This window comes from Phycomyces blakesleeanus (assembly GCF_001638985.1).
Source record: "Phycomyces blakesleeanus NRRL 1555(-) unplaced genomic scaffold PHYBLscaffold_4, whole genome shotgun sequence".
NCBI lineage: Eukaryota > Fungi > Mucoromycota > Mucoromycetes > Mucorales > Phycomycetaceae > Phycomyces > Phycomyces blakesleeanus.
The window spans coordinates 2,971,260-2,996,629 of record NW_017265137.1 but is presented as its reverse complement, the minus strand read 5'-3'; the positions used below and the strand labels follow the sequence as shown (position 1 = coordinate 2,996,629).

At 36.1% G+C, this 25,370-nt stretch overlaps 13 protein-coding genes and 1 non-coding gene across 14 annotated transcripts; 8 read left to right on the top strand and 6 right to left on the bottom strand.

Moving 5' to 3' along the window:
• The first annotated feature begins 70 nt into the window (after positions 1-70).
• Positions 71-142, top strand: PHYBLDRAFT_t68. Its single transcript has one exon. It is a non-coding gene; the product is annotated as a tRNA-Glu (tRNA).
• Positions 143-435: 293 nt separating this feature from the next.
• PHYBLDRAFT_73579 (hypothetical protein) lies at positions 436-1,352 on the bottom strand (the record flags this gene model as incomplete). The annotated part of the gene is made up of 3 exons (XM_018442880.1): positions 436-611; positions 900-927; positions 1,125-1,352. The coding sequence occupies 3 exons, from the start codon at positions 1,350-1,352 to the stop codon at positions 436-438; spliced, it is 432 nt and encodes a 143-aa protein (XP_018296178.1).
• Positions 1,353-3,342: 1,990 nt separating this feature from the next.
• On the top strand, positions 3,343-4,233 carry PHYBLDRAFT_142003 (hypothetical protein; the record flags this gene model as incomplete). Its single annotated transcript, XM_018430725.1, has 1 exon — positions 3,343-4,233. The coding sequence occupies one exon, from the start codon at positions 3,343-3,345 to the stop codon at positions 4,231-4,233; it is 891 nt and encodes a 296-aa protein (XP_018296177.1).
• A 1,834-nt stretch (positions 4,234-6,067) lies between these two features.
• PHYBLDRAFT_73581 (hypothetical protein) lies at positions 6,068-6,682 on the top strand (the record flags this gene model as incomplete). Its single annotated transcript, XM_018442881.1, has 2 exons — positions 6,068-6,221; positions 6,306-6,682. The coding sequence occupies 2 exons, from the start codon at positions 6,068-6,070 to the stop codon at positions 6,680-6,682; spliced, it is 531 nt and encodes a 176-aa protein (XP_018296176.1).
• A 498-nt stretch (positions 6,683-7,180) lies between these two features.
• Positions 7,181-8,071, top strand: PHYBLDRAFT_73582 (hypothetical protein; the record flags this gene model as incomplete). Its single annotated transcript, XM_018442882.1, has 3 exons — positions 7,181-7,516; positions 7,680-7,782; positions 7,806-8,071. 3 exons carry the CDS (start codon positions 7,181-7,183, stop codon positions 8,069-8,071), a joined length of 705 nt encoding a protein of 234 aa, XP_018296175.1.
• Positions 8,072-12,096: 4,025 nt separating this feature from the next.
• On the top strand, positions 12,097-13,457 carry PHYBLDRAFT_165005 (hypothetical protein; the record flags this gene model as incomplete). The annotated part of the gene is made up of 3 exons (XM_018435135.1): positions 12,097-12,557; positions 12,588-12,717; positions 12,744-13,457. 3 exons carry the CDS (start codon positions 12,097-12,099, stop codon positions 13,455-13,457), a joined length of 1,305 nt encoding a protein of 434 aa, XP_018296174.1.
• Positions 13,458-13,586: 129 nt separating this feature from the next.
• PHYBLDRAFT_141999 (hypothetical protein) lies at positions 13,587-14,770 on the bottom strand (the record flags this gene model as incomplete). Its single annotated transcript, XM_018430724.1, has 4 exons — positions 13,587-13,748; positions 13,824-14,009; positions 14,089-14,370; positions 14,453-14,770. The coding sequence occupies 4 exons, from the start codon at positions 14,768-14,770 to the stop codon at positions 13,587-13,589; spliced, it is 948 nt and encodes a 315-aa protein (XP_018296173.1).
• Positions 14,771-14,983: 213 nt separating this feature from the next.
• PHYBLDRAFT_165003 (hypothetical protein) lies at positions 14,984-16,237 on the top strand (the record flags this gene model as incomplete). Its single annotated transcript, XM_018435134.1, has 6 exons — positions 14,984-14,990; positions 15,441-15,502; positions 15,689-15,756; positions 15,826-15,887; positions 15,952-16,025; positions 16,175-16,237. The coding sequence occupies 6 exons, from the start codon at positions 14,984-14,986 to the stop codon at positions 16,235-16,237; spliced, it is 336 nt and encodes a 111-aa protein (XP_018296172.1).
• A 546-nt stretch (positions 16,238-16,783) lies between these two features.
• On the bottom strand, positions 16,784-18,432 carry PHYBLDRAFT_141998 (hypothetical protein; the record flags this gene model as incomplete). The annotated part of the gene is made up of 3 exons (XM_018430723.1): positions 16,784-17,384; positions 17,489-17,910; positions 17,968-18,432. The coding sequence occupies 3 exons, from the start codon at positions 18,430-18,432 to the stop codon at positions 16,784-16,786; spliced, it is 1,488 nt and encodes a 495-aa protein (XP_018296171.1).
• Positions 18,433-19,505: 1,073 nt separating this feature from the next.
• Positions 19,506-20,063, bottom strand: PHYBLDRAFT_73587 (hypothetical protein; the record flags this gene model as incomplete). Its single annotated transcript, XM_018442883.1, has 2 exons — positions 19,506-19,831; positions 19,973-20,063. The coding sequence occupies 2 exons, from the start codon at positions 20,061-20,063 to the stop codon at positions 19,506-19,508; spliced, it is 417 nt and encodes a 138-aa protein (XP_018296170.1).
• Positions 20,064-21,477: 1,414 nt separating this feature from the next.
• Positions 21,478-22,320, bottom strand: PHYBLDRAFT_73588 (Homeodomain-like DNA binding domain-containing transcription factor; the record flags this gene model as incomplete). Its single annotated transcript, XM_018442884.1, has 2 exons — positions 21,478-21,705; positions 22,006-22,320. 2 exons carry the CDS (start codon positions 22,318-22,320, stop codon positions 21,478-21,480), a joined length of 543 nt encoding a protein of 180 aa, XP_018296169.1.
• A 146-nt stretch (positions 22,321-22,466) lies between these two features.
• On the bottom strand, positions 22,467-23,425 carry PHYBLDRAFT_165000 (hypothetical protein; the record flags this gene model as incomplete). Its single annotated transcript, XM_018435133.1, has 2 exons — positions 22,467-22,805; positions 22,943-23,425. The coding sequence occupies 2 exons, from the start codon at positions 23,423-23,425 to the stop codon at positions 22,467-22,469; spliced, it is 822 nt and encodes a 273-aa protein (XP_018296168.1).
• Positions 23,426-23,646: 221 nt separating this feature from the next.
• On the top strand, positions 23,647-24,242 carry PHYBLDRAFT_164999 (hypothetical protein; the record flags this gene model as incomplete). Its single annotated transcript, XM_018435132.1, has 2 exons — positions 23,647-23,881; positions 24,088-24,242. 2 exons carry the CDS (start codon positions 23,647-23,649, stop codon positions 24,240-24,242), a joined length of 390 nt encoding a protein of 129 aa, XP_018296167.1.
• A 630-nt stretch (positions 24,243-24,872) lies between these two features.
• PHYBLDRAFT_141993 (hypothetical protein) lies at positions 24,873-25,255 on the top strand (the record flags this gene model as incomplete). Its single annotated transcript, XM_018430722.1, has 2 exons — positions 24,873-25,106; positions 25,169-25,255. 2 exons carry the CDS (start codon positions 24,873-24,875, stop codon positions 25,253-25,255), a joined length of 321 nt encoding a protein of 106 aa, XP_018296166.1.
• Positions 25,256-25,370: the final 115 nt, after the last annotated feature.

The window sequence follows — 25,370 nt, the reverse complement described above, 5'->3', positions numbered from 1 at the left end:
GTCACATCAAACAAATATGTTTTTGGTTAATGGTACAAGATTTTACAGCACATAATGTCATGCACGTGTTTCCTCAATGGTCTAGTGGTTATGATCCGTCGCTTTCACCGTCGTGACCGGGGTTCGATTCCCCGTTGGGGAAAATGTTAGTGCATCTACTTAAGTTGCTTTTTATTCATTTTGTTGGATTCATAATTGTTGTTTCTGATCTAGGCTATCCTCGAATTCACTGTAAACGTAGCTGAATTGGTCAAGCTTTTGTGTCAGAGTTGACATCGTAGATAGAAATCCTTAAGTCAGGTATCCAATCGGTTATTCCTTTTAACATATGCCCTCAATATTATACCATTTGGTTCCCTTTTTTGTTAACCAAGACATACTGGTTTTATCCATTCAATTGGCGCCCATTTCCATCTAATTAGCATCTGTTTCCATCTAATTAGAACTCATTGACATCTGATTGGCTTCCATAGAAATTGAATTTGTGTCCATAGCCAACTGAATTTGCTCCCATTGCCATCTGAATTTGCTCCCATTGCCATCTGAATTTGCTCCCCCCCTTTTACTATTGGCGGAAGGGTACATGGCACTCAATTTTTTTATCCTTGCGCCTTACAATTTTTTTTATATAACTGTAGTATTTTTTTTTGTAAACGTTGTATTTTTTTTGTAAACGTCGAATTTTTTTTATATAACTATAGTATTTTTTTTTTGTAAACGTTGTATTTTTTTATATAACTGCTATATTTTTTTATATAAGTACCAAACACCTAATGTAATAGCACTTCAATATATGTAGATCATTCTACAAAGATACGTCATAGAAAATATCTATAGAGAGAATTAACAGAATATGCAAACTTTTCTCCAGATTACTTTGTTAAAGTTAAATACCTTACTGCAGTTATAAGATAATAAAGCAAGTATCTCATTATAATAATTATATTAAAATTGAAAATGCAATGATATTATTTGTATTCTTTCTTTATTGCAGAGTAAGTTTTGAATAAAAGATTCATTTTTTCGTCACTTGCAGCCTCCTTGTTGTTTTTAATGAAAAAAACAACTGGAGACTTTCTCCACTTCAAAATATAGCCACCAGCAGTTGTTTGTTTCATATTTACTATCTTGCTGGCTTTTTCGATAGTTAATCCCCTTATGAAGTAGAGATAAAGAAGATTTTTTATATCTTTATCCGTAGGCTTTTGATATTGCTCTCTACTTTTTTTGGGGGTTTCGTCTGTTGTTGATGGGGCAGAACTTTTTGGATCTTCTGGCATTTCAGGCTCTTCAAGCTCTTCCATGCTTTTTTCAAAGGCACTGTTATATTCTTCAAGTTTTTCGTGTAACATTGTAGGGTTTTCTGATAATAAAAGGTGAAAAAATAAAGAAATAGGAAGATATGTTAAAGTGACATATTTTATATAAATATAGTTATATCTAGCACATAGCAGTTATAATTAAATAGTAATTACTTAAGATGCAAGATAAAAATCAGAACACAAGTTGAAGCAGCAATAATAGATGTAAAGAAGATTGAGTTGTTGTTAAATAGTATTAGCCATTATATTTTCAGCTTTTTATATCAAAAAATAATATTCTAAGGTCCACTAAATAAAGTAGTACAAATTGAACTCAAGGAGATAAAAAATAAATAGGATAATATATTACCCACAGCCATAAATTTATTATAAACATTCTTTTTTAAAAGAGATATCATAATTCTCTCTCTTTCCATTTGGTGTTTATATACCAAAACTGTTTATTTCTCTTCTTAAATCAGCAATAAATCTCATTCTCATGCTCACTTCAACAACTAAATATTACTCTGACAATGAAAACACTGCCTAAAGCTCTATACCTCATGGATTTTTTTATTATTTCCAGATCACATTATGTTTCTATATGTAAATAAAGCCTATACCTCGGAGTCATTGATATTAATCTCTAAATAATCTATAGTATTTTGAACAAAAGCTATAAATCTGAAAAGAAAACGTGACAATTCAACCCTCCACCTACAAAGAAACTATAAGATCAAACATCTACCTATACGATAGGAACCAGTCTACACATATTCATAATGCTTTTAAGTGCATTTCGCCGACTATATTTTTTCGAAATCCAACAGTAGAATTCACTCTACTGACCACACAAAAACTTGCCAATTTTTATCTCAAATATCCAGTAATCTGATTGACTACCACAGCAATTGTATTTCTTATGAACCTGGTCCTACACAAGCATCTAATACCATTACAAAAAAGAATCCAAAAATGCTATATTTATTCAGCACCTGCTCCAACCATTTTACAATGTCAGAATCCTGATCTTCTTAATATCAAACTCAACAACTCTTTGTAATCTGCACTCGAAACAAGTAAATGTCTAACAATCTGTTAAACAACTGAAAGCGGTCCAAGAATTATGCTTTGCTCACAATACTACCCAATCTCAATTTTGGAAACCCTCATAATACAAAATACCAAAAAAAAACCAAATATTATACACACAAAAACAGTAACAAAAAATAGCACAAGCTCATGACAAAAAAAAAGAAATAAAAAAACAGATGAAAAAAAGAGATGAAAAAATAAAAAAAATAAAAAAAAGAAATAAAAAAAAAATAAAAAATAAAAAAAAAAGAAATAAAAAAAAAGAAAAAAAAAAGAAATAAAAAAAAAAGAAATAAAAAAAAAAGAAATAAAAAAAAAGAGAAATAAAAAAAAGAAAAATGTAATAGCAATTTTAAAAATAATTCTCCAAATAGTATAACTAGCATTTTTATTCATAAATTTTTATAATATACATAACCATTTTTTTGCAAATAATTTCTGAAAAACTGAAAAACTGAAAAACTGAAAGTCTCAATAACTGAATAACTGAAAATCTTAATAACTGAAAATAAAATGGTATCTAACCGCAGACATTTCTGAAAAACTGAAAATCTCAATAACTGAATTTCGAGCTTTTCCTTGGCTCTATACAAAAAAAAACTTTCTTTTTTTTTATTTTTTTTTTGGTTGGGCAAACCCATGAGGAGAAATCCTACCCCTTCCTTTGAGACAGAAGACAGGACACCATAAAGGCTCTGGTAGCACTGTAAATCGGCTAATAAAATAAATGTTCTTAAAAGTGTGAAGAAGCTTAATATGTAAACATTCATTATTCTTCAACATGTTCTTTATCCAAATATATTAAGACAACAGGACAAGACTATACCTTGGTAGAAACGTTTGTTATTAAAATATTTTTTTTGGTATATATACCCCAGTGTCTTAATAAAAGTTTCTCAGTTATCTTTCTTCCTCGATTTTAACACCCTTTTTATTTTCAAAAAAAATGCCTACTTCCAACAATTCCCTTGAATTTGTTATGGACAAGCACTGTGAAATGATCAGTCACAGCGGTTCTGCAGACCAAACCCAGTTTTCTGGAATTGCTTTCGACCCCTTGTGCGATTTCAACCAAGAGATTATCGACGAAATGCATGGAGAAGTTGTATTCCGATCTGTGACAGATGTCTTTGTCAACCATGCAGATATGGAATGGACCCGTACCTCGGCCAGAAACCCAGCAGTCACAAACCTCCTCAGTCTCAAAAGTTTCCTGCCAACCGAAGTCAACAAGGCCACAACCAAGACAATTGTTGCACAGAAGCCGAAGACGAATCTGCCAGAGAAGGTCAATCCTGATTCTGTTCCCACTGCAAAAAGCATAGGTCAAGGTTCGTACCAAAAGTACAACCAAAACCAGGTGAACAAGCTTTTCTCCTTGGTTTTCTCGGAAAACCAGACTGCTGCTGCCGCTGCCAGGGAAATGGGGATCAATGTCCAGACTGCCCAGAACTATGTCAGGCTGGCCAGAGAGAAGATCCAGGCCGATTTTGATGCTGCCACAGTGGAGACTGATGAGTCCAATAGGCTGAAGACGATGGAGGTTGAGGAGGTTTCTGCGCCTAAAGAACGAAAACATGGCAACCAAAAGTTGTTCCAGGTGCACTCTACTTTTTTTTTGAAGTTTTTCGAAAATAAACCAGATGCTACCTTGGAACAAGCAAGGATAGCTGTCATGGAAGAGTTCTCTGGGCTGCAGATTACCAAATCAGCAATCCAGAAGCACTTGGTGAAGAAGTGTGCCCTGACGATGAAGAAGTTGGAGAAGCTGCCTGAGAAGAGAGACGACGTCAACACAATTGAGATGAGACGAGACTGCATTTTGGAGTGGCAATAACTTGCAGATTTCAACTATCTGTCAAACTGTGTGTTCATCGATGAAGCAGGCTTCAACATGCACATCAAGAGAACTTTTGGCCGTTCTGTCAGTGGCACCCCGGCTATGACAACTGTCCCGACGCAGAGAGGTGTGTCCATCACCATCCTTGGCGCAATGTGCGAGAGAGGGATTGTCAGCCTCTCGTTGAAGAAACCCACTGCAGTCGCAACCAAGAAGAAGAGAAAGTTGGACATCTACACCAACATTGAGGTGAATGGCCGAATTGGCACTAGAACCCAGCACTACCTCGACTTTCTTAGTCATACAATGGACGTTCTGGACAGCCAGGGTATGCAAGGACGTTATCTCATCATGGATAATGCTCCTATCCATAAGGCCGATGAAGTGAAAGACTTTATTTCTTCCCATGGGTACAAGTGTGCATATCTTCCTGTGTATTCACCTTTCCTGAATCCAATTGAGAAAATGTGGTCCAAGATCAAGTTTGATGTCCGCAGAGAAGAGATTACAGAGTCAGACGGGTTCATCTTAAGGATTACAGAATCAGCTAAGACTGTCACCCTTTTGGACTGTTTGGGTTGGATTAACCATGCCATTTCATTCTTTCCTCGCTGTTTGAACAGAGAGCAAAAGCTTTAAGTATGTCTTTTATGTCTATTTAAGCTCTTTACACTCTATGTCTTTTTTTATTTTATTTTTATTTTTTACTACTTTATGTCCCTCTTTTTCTTATTTTTTTTTTTACCACTTTATGTCCCTCTTTATCTTATTTTTTTTACCACTTTATGTCCCTCTTTTTTTATTTATTTTACTGCTTTATGCTTTTCTTTTTTTATTACTTTGTATTTCATTATATCTTACTTCTTATTATGTGTTCTATTTCTCTATCAACTAATTATGCCTAATAAAAATATCCATGTTTTATGCCAAAAAAATACGACGTTTACAAAAAAAATACTACAGTTATATAAAAAAATACGACATTTACAAAAAAAATACTATGGTTATATAAAAAAAATTCGACGTTTACAAAAAAAAATACGACGTTTACAAAAAAAAAGTATGAAGTTTACAAAAAAAAGTATGACGTTTACAAAAAAAAAATACTATGGTTATATAAAAAAATTGTAAGGCGTAAGGATAAAAAATTTGAGTGCCATATACCCTTCCGCCAATAGTAAAAGGGGGGGAGCAAATTCAGATGGCAATGGGAGCAAATTCAGTTGGCAATGGACGCAAATTCAATTTCTATGGAAGCCAATCAGATGTCAATGGGTTCTAATTAGATGGAAACAGATGCTAATTAGATGGAAATGGGCACCAATTGAATGGATAAAACCAGTATCTAAAATCAATCAAAATTAGCAGCATCACGTGATATACAAATTTGTCTGTAAAACATCTATTCACATCTAAAATCTAGCACTTTTACTCTAATGTGCAAGAAGTCACACAATAAGATAATAAGATAGAATGAAATATGAAGATAAAGATAATGTTTATTTGTGATAATATTTGTGATATTTATATTAATTTATAAGATGCCGCAGTATCCTAGATTCTAGCTAAGTCCTTTTGCTGCAGTATCTTGCTGAGCAATGGTTGTCTTCTTCTTCTTGGCCTTGCTCACCCAACTACTGTGGTTGGAGTAGTTGTTCCTGATTGGGTAGGATTGGAATTGAGTGCCAATTCCAATCCGCTCCTGACATTACTATGTCACATGATATACCAAGATATTAACCCCTTGAATTTATTTTACAAACTATTGCCAAAAAACTTATACAACTATCAAACCAAACTCAAACTTTGAAAAAAAAACCCGAAAAATAAAATGTCATCTACTCAACATCATTGTGCTGCTTGCCATATGCTTGCACATAGCAGAAGTACTTATAAGCAATGTCTCATGAACCCAAAGAACATTTCTCTCCACATTCCTCAAAAGAGAACTAATGTAGATGAATATCCTGCAGAAAGTAGCCAAAGTAACTATTTATTTATATACTTATGCATATTACGGCAAGTATTATATATATATTTTAATAATAAATATGTTTATAAAAAAATAGCTGCTGCCTTGAGAATAAGAAGTGAGCCTGTCCAAGACCAAAATTTGGACATAGAAACATCGACTTCTATTTCAGTTTCTGAGTTGACTGAATTTTCACTCGCAAATGAGACTATTACTGAAGTTCTTGAAGCAGTCATGGAAGAAGAGATTGAGGAGACTTTATCCGATGAAGAAGTGACTGGAAGAGAAGAAGAAGTCGAGGAGATTTTAACTGTGAATAGAGGATCAATTTCACTCCATTGTTCTCACTGTAACGGAACTGATCATAGCCAAATTATAAGCAGATTTTGTCCAAACAATAACAGTAGCAGAGCAAGAGGATCTAGAAATCGAGGCAGAGACTTGAATAATATTGTCCAACTTCCAGCTATTTAAGAACCAGCAGTTGATAACAGGGGAGATATGGATATCGAGTGTCAATTTTGTGGGGCAATGATGTGGGCACATGAAAAAAACAGTCGTTCTTCTTTAAGAAGCCCCACGTTCTCTATGTGTTGTAACAAAGAAAAGCATGTTCTCCCCCAAATTGAGCCAACACCTGCAGGAATTGCTAAGCTTTTGAACTATAGAACACGTGATGGAAAGAAGTTTCTTGAAAACATTTGAAGCTATAATAGTACAATGAGCTTTACTTCTTTGAGAGCTAAAATTGATACCTCTGTTGGCAACAATATCAATGGGGCATACAACTTCTGAATTCAAGGAACAATTTGTCATAGAATTGGATCTATTTTGCCAGTGACAGAATCTGATATTGCTCACCCAAAATTCGCTCAGATCTATATTTATGATAGTGCTGCTCAGATAGATCAAAGACAGTACCATTCCACACAATTGGAGAGAAGTGTTTTGGAGAAGATTCAGTCCATTCTTATGGAAACAAATCCATTCGTACATCTCTTCAGAACAATGGATCAAATTTCTCAGGAAAAGAGACAATCTATAGATCTCACTTTGCGTTTAGTAGCTGAGGGGCCTCGGGATCAAAGACGGTACAATGCTCCAACTGCAAGTGAAATAGCAGTTCTTATTATGAATAATGAAGAGGGTACTTCAAGAGACATTGTGCTGCACACCAGAGCCAACTTCCAACAGAACATCAATGAGTACCACCGATCTTATGATGCTTTACACTATGTGCTACTCTTTCCACATAGTGAAGATGGTTGGACCATTGATGCCAGCTCATTGTCAGGAGAGCATGTTACAGTAATGCAATGGTACTCAAACCGTTTGATGTATTGACGCAACACACATCACCTCCTCCATCTTTTTGGCCGTCTCTTTCAACAATATATTGTTGATATGTATGCCAAAGTTGAGCACTATCAGCTGCACTTCATCACCAGCAATCAAAATCGTCTCTGTGTAGATCTTTATAGTAGAATTCAGGATGCTGTTATCCATAACGATTGTAATCTTGCAAATCTTGGAAAGAGAGTTATTCTTCCATCTTCTTTTATTGGTAGCCCCCGGTATATGGCTCAACTTTATCAAGATTCAATGAGTATTGTGCGTCGTTTTGGCAAGCCTGATTTGTTCATAACTTTCACTTGCAATTCAAAGTGGCCAGAAATCACAAATTCCCTGTTGGCTGGGCAAAAAGCTAATGACAGACCAGATCTTTGTTCTCGGGTTTTCAATATGAAGCTCAAAGAGCTCATGATTGACCTTACAAAAAAAATATTCTGGGGAAAGTTTTGGCCTTTATATATGTCATTGAATTCCAAAAGCGTGGACTTCCTCATGCCCACATTCTTTTGATTTTGCGACCACAAGATAAACCAAAAACAATAGAAGATTTTGACAGAATAGTTTCGGCTGAAATCCCAGATCCTGAAACTGAGCCATTGTCATATGAAACAGTAAAAAATGCATGATGCATGGCCTATGCGGAAAGAAATATCCAAAAGCATCATGCATGAAGAATGGGATCTGTTCAAAGTATTATCCTAAAAAGCTTTGCAATGAGACTAGCAATGGTGAAAACGGATATCCTATTTATCAACGCAGTTTAAATGGAAGAGTTATTAGAAGAGGGCCAAAGATCATGGATAATGGATGGGTTATTCCACACAATAGATACATATGTGCAAAATACAATGCTCATATAAATGTTGAGATTAGCACCTCTGTTTCTGCCGTAAAATACCTCTACAAATATATATATAAAGGACATGATCGTGCAATGGCCCGTGTGCAGCCTACACCCACCAATTCCACTCCACAACAACAACAACAAGAGCATGTAAACAAAGTTAATGAGTTTCTTGATGCTTGGTATGTCTCCGCTTCTGAAGCATGCTGGAGAATATTTTCTTTCAAGCTTCATCAAGAGTATCCCAGCCATCAACGACTTTCAATCCATCTAGAAAATGCCCAACCCATATATTATAATCCATCTTCTAACCCAGAGGATGTTGCAAATTCCAGAAAAAACACTACTTTAATAAGATATTTCAACTATAATGCTACACACCCATCATATGAAAAACTTTTTTACGTTGACTTTCCTTCTCTTTATGTATGGAATACAAAAGAACGAAAATAGACAGCATGTAAGAGGTTTGATAAAGGAACGATTGGCAGAGTTTACACTGTGACTCTGAGAGATATTGAAAAATATTCGTTACAATTACTGCTGCATAATGTTAAAGGGGCCAAAAGCTGTGAAGACATACGTACAGTAGAAGGATGTGTGTATGAAACAAACCAAGCTACATGTCGTGCTCTGGGATTACTTTTGAATGATGATGAGTAGAGTAACTGTATGGAAGAGGCAGCAGCTCATCAGATCCCATTTTCTTTACGAAGACTCTTTGCTATTCTTTTGATTTTCTGTGCAATATCAGATCCTTTCTCTTTGTGGCTTGCTCATCGCGATTCTATGATTGAAAATTATCTTCATTTGGCAAGAGAAAGTAGTGGAATTCCTGCATTAGCCCCCACACAAGATATGTTTGACAGATCTTTATGGGATATCGAAAGTCATCTATCTGCCAACTCTATGTCTCTCATGTTGTTCACTGGATTTGTTCTTCCACCAATGCCTGACATCCAGCACTTTAGCCCAAATGGGCAAGATGTTCAAGCCATCATACAAGAACAAGAAGATTTATGCGATGAAGCCCAGCTTTTGCCAGATCCAGATACATTGACATTCAACAATTCACAAAGACATGTCTATACAATAGTATTAAGTGCAATTGAAGAAAACGTGGGAGCCCCAAAATTGTACTTTGTTGATGGTTCAGGTGGGACGGGAAAGACATTTGTCTTTAATGCCTTGCTTCAAAAAACTCGCCAACAAGAAAAAATTGATCTTGCAGTAGCAACAAGTGGAATTGCTGCATTGCTGTTAGAAAGTAGGCGTACAGGACATTCCAGGTTTAAGATTCCAGTGCAAGTTGATCTTAACTTCTTATGCTCCATCAATGCAAACTCACAAACGGCACAACTTATTAGAAGATTGGAATTGGTTATCTGGGACGAAGCTTCTATGATTAGTAAAGATGTTTTTAATACTGTAAGCAGATCCATGCAAGATATAATGAAGGCTGTCAATCCATTGCTTGAAAACGTTCCATTTGGAGGGAAGTTGTTTATCTTTGGAGACAATTTTCGGCAGGTCCTTCCTGTTATACCCAAGGCAACAAGAGCTCAGGTTGTAAGCCAATGTATCAAGAAAGCATCTGCATGGAGAAATGTAAAAACCTTGCAGCTTACAACAAACATGCGAATTGCCCAAGCAAATAATGAACAAGAAACATTAGAGCTTAGGGAATTTGGAGCATTTCTCTTGCAAGTTGGTAGTGGTTCTGCCCACACAACAGGCAGTGATAACACCATCCCAATTCCGCCCCATATGTTACTTTCTGGATGTAATCCTGCTGATCTGGCCAAAGCAGTTTTCCATGATCTCTCCTCTAATGCAGCCAACCCTCATTTCCTCATGGGCCATGCTTTGCTTACTCCTAAGAATAAAGATGTCAAGAAACTCAATGATATTCTTCTGAGCTAGTTTCCTGGAGAGGCACAAGAGTTTAAGAGCGTCGACCAGGGAATTGATGAAGATGGTCAGTTGACATATCCAGTTGAGCTACTAAATACCATTGATCCTAGATCCCTACCACCTCACTCACTGTCCTTAAAAAAAGGATGTCCTATCATGCTTCTTCGCAATCTTGACCCAAAAAACGGTCTCTGTAATGGTACACACCTGATTTGCAACTCTTTTGGAACATCTGTCATCAGAACAACAATTGTGACTGGATCCAATGCCAGGCAAGTATGGCTTATTCCAAGAATAAAGCTTAATCCATCTGGATCAAATAGTGAAATTGAATTCCAGTGGTTCCAATTTCCAGTTCGTCTTGCATTCGCAATGACAATAAACAAGTCACAAGGTCAAACTCTTGAGAGCATTGGATTATATCTCCCTGCCCCAGTATTCTCCCATGGCCAGCTGTATGTTGCTCTATCCTGGGTCAGAAAACCTTCTACAATCAAGATAATGCTTGATACACCAGCAAATTCCAACGAAATGGCAAATACTGTATTTATAGACAATGTTGTATTTAAGGAAGTCTTTGACATTTAGTAAAAAATTTTATATAACATACACTATAAACTCATCTAACCAATTTTTTTTGAATAATAAAACATTTATACATATCCTTTCTTTTTATAAAATTCACTCAAATAAAATGTTCCTATTAATTGTGCTATATGGTACTTAGACTTCCAATAGGGAAGGGTTTTATATTAACTTCCGGTAGGCTCTGGGGTCCCCCGCCAGGGAGGGGAGTCCATGGGGCCCCCCCAAAGGGAGGGGAGAGGGGGGGAGCACCACTCCCCTAGTTTTATCTAAAAAAGGTGTATTAAATAAAAAATATTTTACTTTTCTTTAAGTATATAATACTTTTAATATAAATATTTTTTGAGTGTAATTTACAATGATATTAAAGACACATAAAATACAGAGGAAAAAGTGATGCTGGTATAATTTTACAGCTAAAAAAAAAAGATTAAAATTTATAACCAAAAAAAAAATATAATTTTTATTTTTTATTTTTTTTGAAAATTTAACAACGCTAATAAAACTGTATTAAATTATCAAATTGTCAGTCTTTTGCAGTGTATACAATGAAGCAATGTGAAAAGAGCTGAAGGATGCAAGTGGTGTCTCGTTTGTTGCTTGTTCTCACTCATTGATATTGACACTCAACATAGACTGGTTCCAGCCGTTTGATGGAGTTAGTTACTCTTCTGGTGCAATTTACTTGGTTGTAAATAATCTGCCTCGAGAGGTACGGTTCAAGCCTGAGAACACAATTCTGGTTGGTCTGATGCCTGGTCCCAAGGAGCCAAGATTCAAGAAGATAAATAATAATCTCAAGCCTATGGTAGACGAGATGAAACAGTTGTATGTTGGAATGCGAGTCCCGATCTATGAGTGCCCTTCTGGTGCTAATGTCTGTGCTGCCTTGCTGATGGTTGCGTGTGACATCCCTGCTGCCAGGAAAACAAGTAGATTTACAGTCCACAATAGTACATGTGCGTGCTACAAGTGTATAACCCAGTTCCCCAGATTTCCCAACACAAATCAGATGGACTTCAGTGGATTCGATTATTCTCTTTGGAATATTCATAGGGGTGTAGAGAACAGGTTACATGCTGAGAAGTGGAAGAGTGCGAGTACACCCTCAGAAAGACACCAGCTGGAGGTCAAATATGATGTTTGATGGTTGCAGTTGCAACACCTTGGATACTTTGATCTAGTACGTGGAATGATCATTGATCCCATGCATAATTTATTCCTGGGGACGCCAAAGAGAATGATGGACCAGTGGGTTGATAAGAAAACAATTGGAGCCAAAGAGTTTGCTGCCATGGAAATAATCGCAGAGACAATGGTCCTTCTGAGAGATCATACAAAGCTGACATCAAAGATTGGAAAAGGCTTTCCTTACATGAAAGCTGACGACTGGAAATCCTGGGTACTGGTGTATTCTTCTGTTCTTCTGCATAGTGTTCTACCATTTGAAATGTACAACAACTGGATGAATTTTGTCCATGCATGCCACTATCTTATCAAGTCAAGCATCACATTTGATGAAGTGAACAGTGCCCACAACTATCTGGAAATGTTTTGTAAAAAGGCTACCAAACTCTACACTCCCACCATCCTTACCTGCAACATGTACCTGCACCTCCATCTTCGCGAGACCATTTGTGATTTTGGACCTGTGTACGGTTACTAGCTCTTTGGGTTTGAGAGATACAATGGTCTGTTGAAGCATATCAAGACAAATGGAAAAGATAGTTTTGAGACAACATATATGAGAAGTTTTGTTCAAAATGCATTCAAGGGTGACTATGTCCATGCTGTTCTGAAAAGTTCTAGTCACGTCCCCTTTTCAACATTCTCTCAAAGCTTTCTCCGAAATTCACATCTACCACCACAGTCATTACCCTCTCCTTCCATCCATTCCAATTGCAATCATTCTTACTAGCATCGTCCAACCCACATCTTTCTCCAAAGGGTAACGAACCTCTCCCTCCTTCGACTTTTTCTCTTCAGCTAAAAAAATCATCACTGATGGATGAAACCGACTATGCCTATCTGCTTCAGCACTACAAAACATCCTATGATCTTCCCGACCTTGTCAGTTATCAATATGCCACGCTTACAAACTCCTTTGTTGACAATGAAATCACAAAGTTGAAGTTTATTGACTTACTTGGTCAACAGTACCATGGTAAAAACGGTTCAGCTAGTTGTGGTTCTCTTGTCCACGTAATGTTTGTTGGTAGTGACAGTAGAAATACCCTAGTCTATGCTGGACAAATACAGTATCTCTTCACACACTTCTTTACACACCCTTCTAACAGCAATCTCCATCTGACTCGCATGGTTCATGATCATCAACATGTATTTGCATATATCAAGTGGTTTAATACTTCCTCTGATAGATCGCGTGAGGATGACGGTCTTGAGTTTTGTCTTCCCACCTTCTCTCCTGATAGTCACCATTGCATTGTACCTGTGCACCACATCTTTTTAGAGATTGCTACAGCCGGGATTACTACAAATAGAAATGTTAGTAAGAGGTTAGTAATTGCTTTGCCAAAAAAGCTTTATGCTTAAAATAAAAAAACCCCACTTGAATTTCCTTTTCTTATACAAAAAAAACAGAACAAATTCCCTATATATATTGATAGTATTTTGTATGTAAAAAGTAATACGTAGATAAAAAGAAAGAAACATTTTTTTTATTCAGAGCCCGTCTCTAAGAGCCCACCGAGGAAAATTGGAGCTAATATTATTTGGGACTGCTGAGTTGGACACACTAGTAGTGATCCTATGAATCCTTTGATTAGCACTTGACCCCATAGCCTGGACAGCATAAGTGTCAACAAGTGCAATGAAACGGTTGCACTGAAATATATTTGTTAATAATTCACTCAATATAATAATATACCAATACAAAAGTATTACTCCAAATTAATCTACCTCATCGCTTCTCCAGCCCGGTTGTATAATATGAATGACATGTTTTATGCCATCCTCGTCCATTTCATTGGCAGACTCTCCATCTGACATTACTGCTTTTTGGAGAGTGTTGGCACAGTCTCTGAGCAATACAAGATCAATGGTCTCCTTATTGTCTTTGTATGCCAGTATATGGTAACACTTATTCTAGTAATAAGTTTTGTTAATTTGTTATTTTTAATTTTAATTTTCAACTATAAACTATATATATTAGCATAATACTCACATCATCTGCATGGGCTGCTCTTTGTGTAAGAGTGTTTGTTTCTACTATCTCATTGTCAGACATTCTCTCACAACAGGTTCTACTAGTGAAGTTGGTGTGCAACCTCTTTTGGAGGTCACTCCATCTCATACTAGAGGAACCAAACCTGCACTCAAGGTTAGAAAGAAGTCTCTCGGCTATCTCTCTGTCAGGAGATTTGTTGAAAGGAACATTTGTATCCCATCTGGGCTTGAGGTTGTTGGCCAGGATATTTTCTGGCGTTCTCAAGCTAAGCTTGGGTTTCTACATAGGGTTGTGAATATGTGCCTGATAAATAAATCATGAGAAAATGAATTAATAAAATATTTTATAATATGTTACTCACATAAACTGCATTAGATTCTTCACAGGTAGGCTCATGGTTGGAGATGACAACAGGTGCAGCAACAGTGAGTTCGGCTCTCACAGGAGCAGCAAGGGGAGCTCTGGCCAAACTATCTATGGCACTGATGGTGTTGGTGCTGGTGGTGGCAAGAACGCCAATTCTGCCATTCATGTTGGTCAGAGTTTGCTCAACATTGCCGATTTGTCCTTTTATGGTAGACATATCCACTCTCACAGTAGAAAGTATTTTCATAAGCTGCTGATTGGTAGTCTCAACAGGACGAAAGGCAATTGTGCATTCACGTCTTATGTTAGTCATTGTCTACAGAATATAATAAAATGAAACATTATAGTGATTAGTTTCAGATTATATTATTATTATTGCTGTCATTCTACAATTAAATTTATTTAAATTAAATTAAAAGTAAATTGTATCAAGCTTACATACTTGAATTGTTAGAACAAGTGTGTTTATTTGAGAGTATAAATGTAGTAAGTAGCAAGAGAGTAAGAGCAAGGGAAAGTATATTATATGAAAGGTATGGTTATTATATATATTCAAAATATATTTAATATAACAATCTCTATTAATACTTCTTGTAATGACTGGGATGTAAATTGGTTTTCATATTGCTTTGGGACTTGATGAAATCATTTTAGTCTTTTGTTTTAAACACACTTTTTTCTTTTTTTTTAAGATTTTTTTTTTGCTTTTTTTATTTGTTTTTTGTTATTTCCCTCTTTTCTCTCTCTTTTCAATTCTTGTTATATTTGCAAATTTTTCTGGTAAGATTGTTTTTGGTTCAAAATACTTCTTTACAAAGAACAAAAGAATTAATTTTTTTGTCTGTCATAGGTATTCTCTCTGTTTCTCTCTCTTCACTTTTTACACTCGCAAGGTTTTATGGTAAGGCACTTTCTTTGTTTTAAAAGAAATATATACTTTTTTATATATAGCTAAAAAATAACAATATATTTTAATATCATAGAAACTCACTTTTCATTTCATTCTGATGCGCCATCTTCACAACAGTCATCCAGATTAGCCAGGGTTAGTAAATATACTTTATGCTATCATTCCATACAATCATTCTGACTTTTTTCTTTCTTTAACATAGGCCACATCGCCAAAAATACTCTCTACAATCAAACACAGATATTGACATAGTAATATTTTATTTTATTTTAATATATTTCTTTTTAATATTTATCTAACTGAATATAATTTCTATTATAGATGAACATCCCTCTTATGAATGTGCCATGCCTCAAGAACTTCTATCTCATGCTATTGTCATTGCCATGGTAAGCCTTTATTTACTTCTATACATACAATAATATTATTTATACTGTATATTAATGTATATTCTCTAGTAGAGATGATATTATTGCTTTACAGATAATATCTTGGTCTGCAAAAAAATCCTTTGCCTTTGGTGTGTAAATCAATTATTTTATCATGCAATTCACAAAAATTAATTCTTTCCTATTATTTTATAGTCAAAGAAATCATAATCCCATGCTTTACTGTAAATGTTTTATTTCTTTGTCCATTTATACTGGGTATTTCCAATGTAAGTATTAATTAGTACATAAAATTTTCAGTATAAAACACGCACGCACTCCCATCACTAATGCTTTATCTATTCTCAAATGGTACTGATCTTACCCCTAAAAAAAGGTAACGTGCACCTCATTTTCTTCAAGTATTTGTTTTTTGTAGAAAAATTTTCATCCCAAATATAACAAGCCGGCTGAGCAAAAAGTAGCTGGGGATATAAAATAGCTTTATTAGATTTGAAACCTAGAAACATTCTATTCTTTCCAATAAAAATAAAAGTGTAAAACATTACCAGCCTAATAAGAATGGGAAACCAAATAAATAAAAAATATATAACTGGTCCATAATTTTAAAGATGTATTTTTTTGTTGTTGTTGATTTGAGGTTTTAAAGAACTGTCAGTATAGATGGTCAGTAAAGGTGGTCAGTAAAGATGAGATGTAGTACAGATAAACCATTAGAGCAATATATATGACATAATCCGTATTTGATCTTTCCTGTTCTATGTCAAGAATACTGAGATAAATCCATAGTTTTAAATATTTCTATTTATTTATTAAGCATAACAAGTATATCAAAAGTGCTACCAAACCTTACTTGAGAAACCCCCCATTTACATATACTGTAGTGTTTGTAAGTCTCACACATACAGTGCTAGATGACCTTAAAACCTAGTGGAAAAGAATATCAACTATGATATATCACGTTATTCCAGTACCATTTGCCCATATATACATGTCAGTATTTTCCTACTTTTTTCCAGTGCAGAGGTTAACTTGACGCAAAGTCTTTATAGTTGTAGTGATAGTTGTAGACTGTGTCATTGCTGTCATATCCATTGAGCTTGCTATTGGAATTCAGGTTTGCTGCATCGGTCTCCAGGGACTGGGTTTCCCAATCGTCTGAATAAAAAGACTCGCCGTCTGACGATTCCTCTTGGTGATGGACCATGTTCACCCCAGAGGCAACAACCTTCTGCTTCCAGCCGGATAAGAAACGCAAGCTGTCCTTGACGTCCTTGGACGCACACTTGTCTAAGAGAAGCCAATTGGCCAGAGAAAGACTGGCGTCCACGCTCTTCAGTCTCTCCCAGACATCTTTGTGACTGATGTGTACTGGGAGTTCTCTCGGAGGCGGACGCAAATGATGGGGCTTGGGGGCCAAAGGGGAAGAATGAACAGGAGGAGAGAGATCAGAAGCTGAAGTCATATAGGTATTGTTGGTAGGGAAAGTGTTAAGCTGACCCTGTGCATATAAGTGCTGTTGAAGCAGCAGAAGCGTGTTTGAGAGAGTGTGTAATGGTACTGTTTTTTCAACAGCCTTTCCTTTGTTACAAGTGTATGGACCTTTAAAAGACGATGAGTCAACCACCCTAGCAAGTTCAGCAGCCTACACCAGAGCGGTCTCAACTATGTTGACAGCAGTGTCCTTAGAGACAGACACCTTAGGTTGATTACGGGCATCAGCAAAACTTACTGACGCCCTTGACCTTTTCCCAAATCGTTGTCCTTGTTCAAACGCTTGGTGCAATTGGGTTTGATATGACCCTCTTCCCTGCACCAGAAACAATGATAAGTTTGAGGATCAGAACCAGAGAACCCACCAGAACCACCAGGACAAAAACCACCAGGACAAGAACCACCAAAGCCAGAACCAGAACCACCAGCACCAGAACTACCAAAGCCAGGCAAACCAAATCCAGAAGAACTAGAAGCTTGAGGAAGGTAATGACGAGTGTTAACCAAATGGATCTTTATAGATTTGAATTCTTGAATGAGCTCAGAGAGGGCATCCTCCACGAAGGAGTTCTTGGACACCAAACCTTGTCTGGAGAAGTGACCAAACTCAGGGACTGGGCACAAACCAGAACGACAATACTTCTCTTTGACCACCTCCACCTTAGTGGCCCAACGAACCAACTCGTCTCAGAAGCAAGAAAGACCAGACTTCTCCACCTCATAAGTGATCTCCAGACGGAGAGCTTTCAATAAAATCCAGATTTTCTGGGCCTCATTGGCCAAAGCGACTAGACCAAAAAGCTCTTGCAGGTGGAGAGCTACCTCACCAATGCTTTGTCCCATGCTTTGCCTTGTCTTGTCGATTTCGGTCCACCAGACGTCTTCCATCTGCTGGGAGGCAAACTGCTTCTTGAACCCCTCTAAGAAGACTTCCCACGTCGTGACTTTGGCCTCATGGATGGCCCACCACTTGGCAGCCATGCCATAGAAGTGAGTGGCTGCTACCAGAATTGCTTCTTCATTGGTCATACCAACACCTTTCTTTAGTTGATTCATATGCAGTAACCAGGAAAGAGACTCGCCGTTTGGGCCACTGACAAACATTTCCGAAGCCAAGAGGTACTTGGAGATGTTGGATGATTTTCGTTCTCTCATGGGAGCAGGAGAAGAAGAAGGAGGCATATTCCACAGCACAGTTTGAGTAAGATAAGTTTAAAAAAATGGAAAAAGAATTCCTTAGCACGACCTTCAATTTGATGTGTGAATTGTAACAGTATCACTTAGCAAATAAATGTAATATGAATTATGAAATACAAGAAGAAGAATACAATAAGAATAGAAGCGAATAGGTAATTTGACAGGTAAGAATTGGTGGCAGACAGGTAGAAAAAATAGGGAGAAAATAAAAATGGAAATTGTGACCACAACAAAGTTTGAGACAGACAGAAAAGAGAAAACAGAGAAACCAAATATATCAAGATCGACAGACAACACTCCAAAGAACAAAGACACTGTGTATAAATGAAGAATAATGATAATAACAGACAAAAATAAATAAGATCAAGGATAGAATGATAATTTTATTGATTAAAAAAGTTGTTTCTTTTATAAACAAAAATGTTTGGTTAAAATAATTTTTTGAGGGAAATAAAAGAAAGTCAAGTAAAACATTTTACTATATGTAACTGGTGTTGATAGTAGAAGTGGAATAGAAAAGTATAGAGAGGATAAAATAAAAGTATAGTAAAAATATAGTAATTGAATAAAGGTAAAGTAAAAATATAGTGAGATAGAATAGAAGTAAAGTAATAATATAATAACAGTGTAGTAAAGTAAAGTAAAAAAATAGAATAATAGTATAATAATGAAGTCTAATAAAAATGTAATAAAAAATATTGTAAATAAATATCAGCGAGAAAGAAGTGTATAAAATTAGGGGAAAGAAGTATAATTTTTAGTGGGTGACAGGTATTTCTGAGGTGATGATGTAGATAGATATTCTAATTATTTAAGAAACAGAATGAAATTGGGGGTTTGGGTATAAGGTACCTACTTATTTCCTTGTGCGCCGAGTTTAAATTACTTGGGGGATCTACTTTTTTTATGTTGCTAGGGGCTTTAAATTATAAGGATGTGTAGAAGCAGTGACAGCTTTTACTTTTGTTGTTTCTTTTGGAATCTTAATGTTTTTTTTTTAGATTTTTTTTTCTTTTTATCAAAACATATTATTATAGAACATAATTGTAATTTTTTTATTATCTTTGTGTATTATGATTTCTAAAGCAGGAAGAGTTTGCATTTCTAAAAGTGTCTATACAATTCATTGCTTCCCCAAGTAAATCACTAATCACTTGTAATTCGGCTTCATCAATTTCTGGAACATTCATCAACTGCTCTAAGTCTTCTCTTTGATGATGAAGTGTTGTATTTTGGGCTATGATTCTTTGCAACCAAACAGAATTGTTTCTACCACTTACAACAACTGTGTTTGTTTCATTTTCAACTTTCTCATTAACAACTGCCACTTCATGCTCAGATGCAAGCAATCTTTGCAGTTGGAGGTGGTTGTTTTCCCTTTGAACTGTATACGCAAAGTCTAGACCAATAAATCTCTTTAGGAGATGTGCATGTTTACAGGGAATTTGACGTGAAGCAAAATTGGAACAAGTGCAATTTTGTATCAGATTGTTTGATACATTAACCTGATACTATTGTGTTTCACCTGTAAATGACTTTACTGTCCACTTGCCATTAGAGTTCTCCATGCTATTGCCAATCTCATTAAGAGAATTAATGATCATGAAAGGGAGCATGTCATCTTGTATGGTATTGACAGAAAAAGAGTGCTGTGGTGATCCAGACACTTGGTTATTGGATTTATTACATCTAAGAACATATTCCTATTATTATAGTAAAACAGCTATTATTATAAGAACAAATGAATAATTTATTTATTTTACTTATGGTAAATCAATAAGACCAATAATTAATTATAGTAAGTACTGTAATTATGACAGCTCAGTAAGCACTGAGTTAATATGAGAACACTGCAATTAGATTAAATTATAAACATAGCAGTACCAGCTCTCTAATATCTAAATGAACTCAGACTTAAGAAATTAAGATGTGACTGACAAAGCAGATCGTGTTTTGATATAAAAAGGACAACTTTGTATTCTTTAATAAAGACAATCTATATACAGTCTCAAAGTATTCTTATATACGTCTCAATCTTTTTTACTGTTGATTTTATTCTATAAAACTTCACAAGTGTTGAGCAAGTTCATTTTCAATTGGACCCATTTGTTCATTTTGTATGTGGATTCGTTCCACTTCTTCATCATAAAAGAACTCCACATAGTTTGTCAAAATAAAGACAAGATGGTCCAATCGTCTTATGTGAGTACGGCCAAAGTATATTGTTTTCAATTGGTTGTGTCACGATTCGATATAATTGTTTGCCAAATATCTTTGGTGGTCATTTGCAACATATGGCCTTCCCTATCTTCTCAACAATTCTTCTGTTCCAATCAATTTATGTTTGAAATAAGCCAGGAATTGTTGCTGACTTTGTATACAAAGCCTAAACTCCTGGATTTTTTCAAAAATTCATCCTCATCTGATTCAATAAGTATATTTTTGAGATTGACATTGAGCTCATACTTGTATTTGCTAAGTTGTTCTGATGTGTATGAAGCATCAAGCTTTATTTTGCTGTCTAAATTATGCTGTCAGATATGCAAAATATGAAACTTGCAGAAATGGATGATGGTCTGTGGCAATGCTGCTGTAATTGCATTAACTTCAGCAATACTACAATCGATAGTAATATACAGTCACAATCAAAAACGTTTCGATCTCTGAGCCCAAAAAATGCATGAGAGAAATCATGGCATGTATTCAACATGCAACTGCTCCTCAGTAATAAAAGCTAAAGTATTCAAACTTCAAATAAAAGATTATATATATGTTTATTATTGAAATATAGAAAAAAATAAAAGATCAATACTTCGTATGATCTCCTTTGGCCTCAATTACAGCCTGGCATCGATGCTGCATGCTTCCAGCCAAAGTTGATGAAAGTTCGAGACCTATCCTTCACCACTCTCTTTGCATTACAACCTTCAGATCTTCAACATTGTTAATACTGGCCCTCTCATCACTCATGCGCCTCTTGAGAGCCCACCAGAGATGCTCAATAGAGTTGAGATCCAGGCTTTGAGTGGGTCAGTAGTCAAAACCTCGGATCTCATGGCTATCTTTCCACCACCTCAAGTACAACCCAGTATGACAGCTGGCGTTATCCTCTTGGAACACAAAGCTCCTGTTTTGTTCCCACGAAAGATTTTGGAACCAAGGGAGGAAGTTCTGAGCCAAAGTGTTTACGTATTGATCTTGGTTTGCGTTACCATCTAGGAACACCAAAGGGCCAAAACCACTGGCCCAGAAACAGCTCTAGATCATCACACTACCCTTCCCTCACTTGGTTTCTTTGATGATATTTTTTTTCTTGAACCTTTTGCTGACTTTCCTGATAGCTCTAGCTCCTCCATCATTACCCTCAACTGTGAACCATGATTCATCTGACCACACTACACCTCTTCACTGGTCATCTGTCCAATTCACATGCTCACGGGCCCATTCCAGCCTTCTTTTCTTGTGGCTTTTGGTTAAAGCTGGCTTGTGAGCTGCGATATATGATCTGAAGCCCAAACGCTTCAGAAAACTGATTATTGTCTTTCTGCAGACAAATACCTCCATGTTCTTTAAGGAAGCCCTTAGCCTAGAAAATGAGGCAAAGGGGTCCTTACAAACTATTTGAACAAGGTGTCTTTCTGTCCTCTCATCAATCTTTCTAGGTTGTCTGGACCCTTTTCTTGACTCAGGCGATCCTGTCTTGTCCACTCTCTTAACGATGTACTTGACAGTTGACAGACTCATGCCAACCACCAATGAAATCTGGGTCGCCCCGTAATTTGCTAAATACATGTACATAATACATCTGTATTTATAGGGATTGGCCTTTTCATATGATCCATGGGTGTTTTCTGATGAATTTGCGTCTTGCATGTTGGATTTGATTAATAATATTGAGAGAAAACAATGTTTTTATTTTTATTTTTCGATTTTTTTAGGCATTTTTTGCAGGGGTTGAAACGTTTTTGATTGTGAGTGTATAAGGGAGTGAAACAGCTTTTCTCGCAAAGATGTACAAGTCATTGATTAATAGAACTAATACTATGATTGTTTATAATCATGTATGCAACAGGAGAACCTTTTCCAGTATCAGGATGATGAGTAACAAGTGAGTATAATATTTCAATGTTGCGTGCAGAGATGTTGTATGTTGTATCAAGACAAAATGACTGGTAAATTCTCATTAGCATCATTTGAGATGGTGATGGAAATCCAAATGCAAAATTCTGTGCATTGTTGCTGTATGCAGAAAGATTGCCAGTAAAGATACAATAGTTCTGTGATGGTAACTTCTCATGCATCCAAATATCCAGAGACTTATTTTCATCAGAGTGGAACTTATACAGTATATTCTTCATCTATATTTTTCATTTAATACTTTTTAAATGACTTCTCTCTTATAGTATTATTCACACATCTTTCTCATTCTGTTATAGATGTCTTCATAATTGGGCTTTCTAATGCTTATACCCCACTCTTCAATTTGTTTCAAAACTGAAATTCTAGTATTTCTATAGGTGCTGCCCCCTTTTAACTGATCCTCAATAATTTTGATGGCCTCAGAAGATAAAGGCAATGTTCTAATTTCAGAAGTGTTGTCAGGAACATGGTTGGTATGATTATTGGTCATACAAATTAAAACTACTTCAGGGTTGTTGACGTATTGCTTGATGAAAATAGTGGCTTCGCAATAATAAAGCTTAGTGTCTTTCTGAGCAAGACAAACATTTCTATCTGATATATAAAATCCTGCTTGGTGACATTTTTTTGTCTCTCCATATATTAATTCTCTTGCACAAAGTTTTCTACATTTATTCCACTTTGTTGAACAAAGTGATTGAATGCGGTCAAGGTATTGCTCCCATTCACTTGCTTTTACTTTTACTACAACATCCAAAGGAAGCATTTTTATTCCTTTTGTAGGTGAGTTGACTAAAGCATTCTGCACATTTGAAAGGTTGAATATAGTGTTGGACATTGGTGAGCTCGTATTAGGAGAGTATATATAATTAAAATAAAGATAAGAGAAGAAAATAAAACATAGCAAAAAAAATGTTTTAACAAAAGCCACCTTGCAAAATCTCTATATGAAAAAGCCACATCCTTATAATTTAAAGCCCTTTGTGACATAAAAAAGTTGACCCCCCAAGTAATTTAAACTTGGTGTGCAAGGAAATAAGTAGATATGGTATAAGGGGTATGGAAACAAGATTTCCCAAGAACCTGGGGGGACCACTCCTGTCCCTCAAGACACGTCACTTGGTCGACTCACCATTGACATCAATGTCCAAGAGTCTGGTACCACCCATCACGGCTCACCACCAGACCAAACCACTGGAAGAACCCACTGTCCAATGTTCACCACCAGAAACTGGCCAACGCTGCACTTGTTTAGAACACATGTGTCAAAAGCAACTATCCGGCTTTAGCTCAGGTTAAAGATTATTTCTATTATATCATGTAATGCTGGCAATCTACAGATTATATAGCTGTGATCAGAACATAATTGAGAAAGCTATTACATGAAGAGAAATGATAGGAGAAAAAATTATTGTTGACTATAAGCTAATTCTTTGACAAAGTCTTAAATAGGAAGAGAACATGCTTTATTAAGCCTATGACAGACATCGTGAATTGCAGCCAGCAAAGGGCACCAATACCAGACAAGATCAGACAAGAATGTCAGCAAAACTCAATGGGACAGGAGACAGAAGAACCAATGGCTTGCGGAGACAGGAAAGACAGTAGGACAGCAGCTGCACTCAGGCATTAGCGCTTTTGACGCAACACCATGACAGTAAGGTCAAAGGAGGGAACCAGGTGTATAGACCCAGATAAATGTGTAGCTTCCAGAGGTTGAACCCGCGATCTTTTCATTTGGAGTACAAAGGTTTACCTACTGTACTAAGTAAGCTGATGCGTGATGTGTTAGGTTTGTTGTAGATTGTAATAGATCACTTGGCAAATAAAATACAATTATAATAGAATAGAACAGAAGATGGATACAGCAAAAGGTGGCAAGCAGCAATAGTTAACAGGTAAGAAAAGAGAGAACAATTAATAGAATCGTTGTTAAAATTAAGAGGGAGAGAAAGGTATATGAAAAGAGAATGACAAAACAGAAAAGTAATAACTGATGAGGAGACCAAAACCAACAAACAACCTTCCTAAAACCAAGGAACCGATATGTTATGTTGCAAGATGGTATAGACCGCAAAGAGAAGAAAACAAGAAAAAGATACTGAAACTGAATGCCTCCTTTATTGAGTTGAGTTTGCTTCTCTTTTTATAGTTGACAAGATTTTAAGTTGATAATAGAAGTTCGGAAAAATAAAGATAGTAAAAATAGAATAATGAATAATTGATACAGCAAGAATAAAATATATGAATAAAAATATGGTAAAAATATAATAATAAAGGTACTGATGTTGCACGGAGATGTTGGCAAGATGAATTATGTGCATTGTAGAAGAGGAATGTTACTAGCATGGGGAACCATGATTTCGAATGAGTACAATATAGACGAATATATTAACAAGGGAAAAGGAAAAAGTATTGTGTGTAGAAGGAACAGGGAATGGAAACGAGATTTTTCCTGTGCACGGAAAAATTCTCCTCTTACCACCAAGGGCACAGCATCACATCAACAAACCGTTGACGTCAGCCTCTCATAACTGGGACAACACGTCACAACAAACCGCCGGACAAACCCACCGAGCAGACTGACCTTCCAGTACTAGACACCACGACATGGCCAAACGCCGTACCTGCCCACAACACATGTAACAAAGCAACAACCCAGCTTTAGCTCAGGTTAAAGATTATTTTTATTAAAGGAGATATTGCTGGCAATCTATAGATCATATAGCCTTCCAGGTACAAAAGAAAAAGATAAAAAAAGTCCAAAAGGATTACAAAAGACA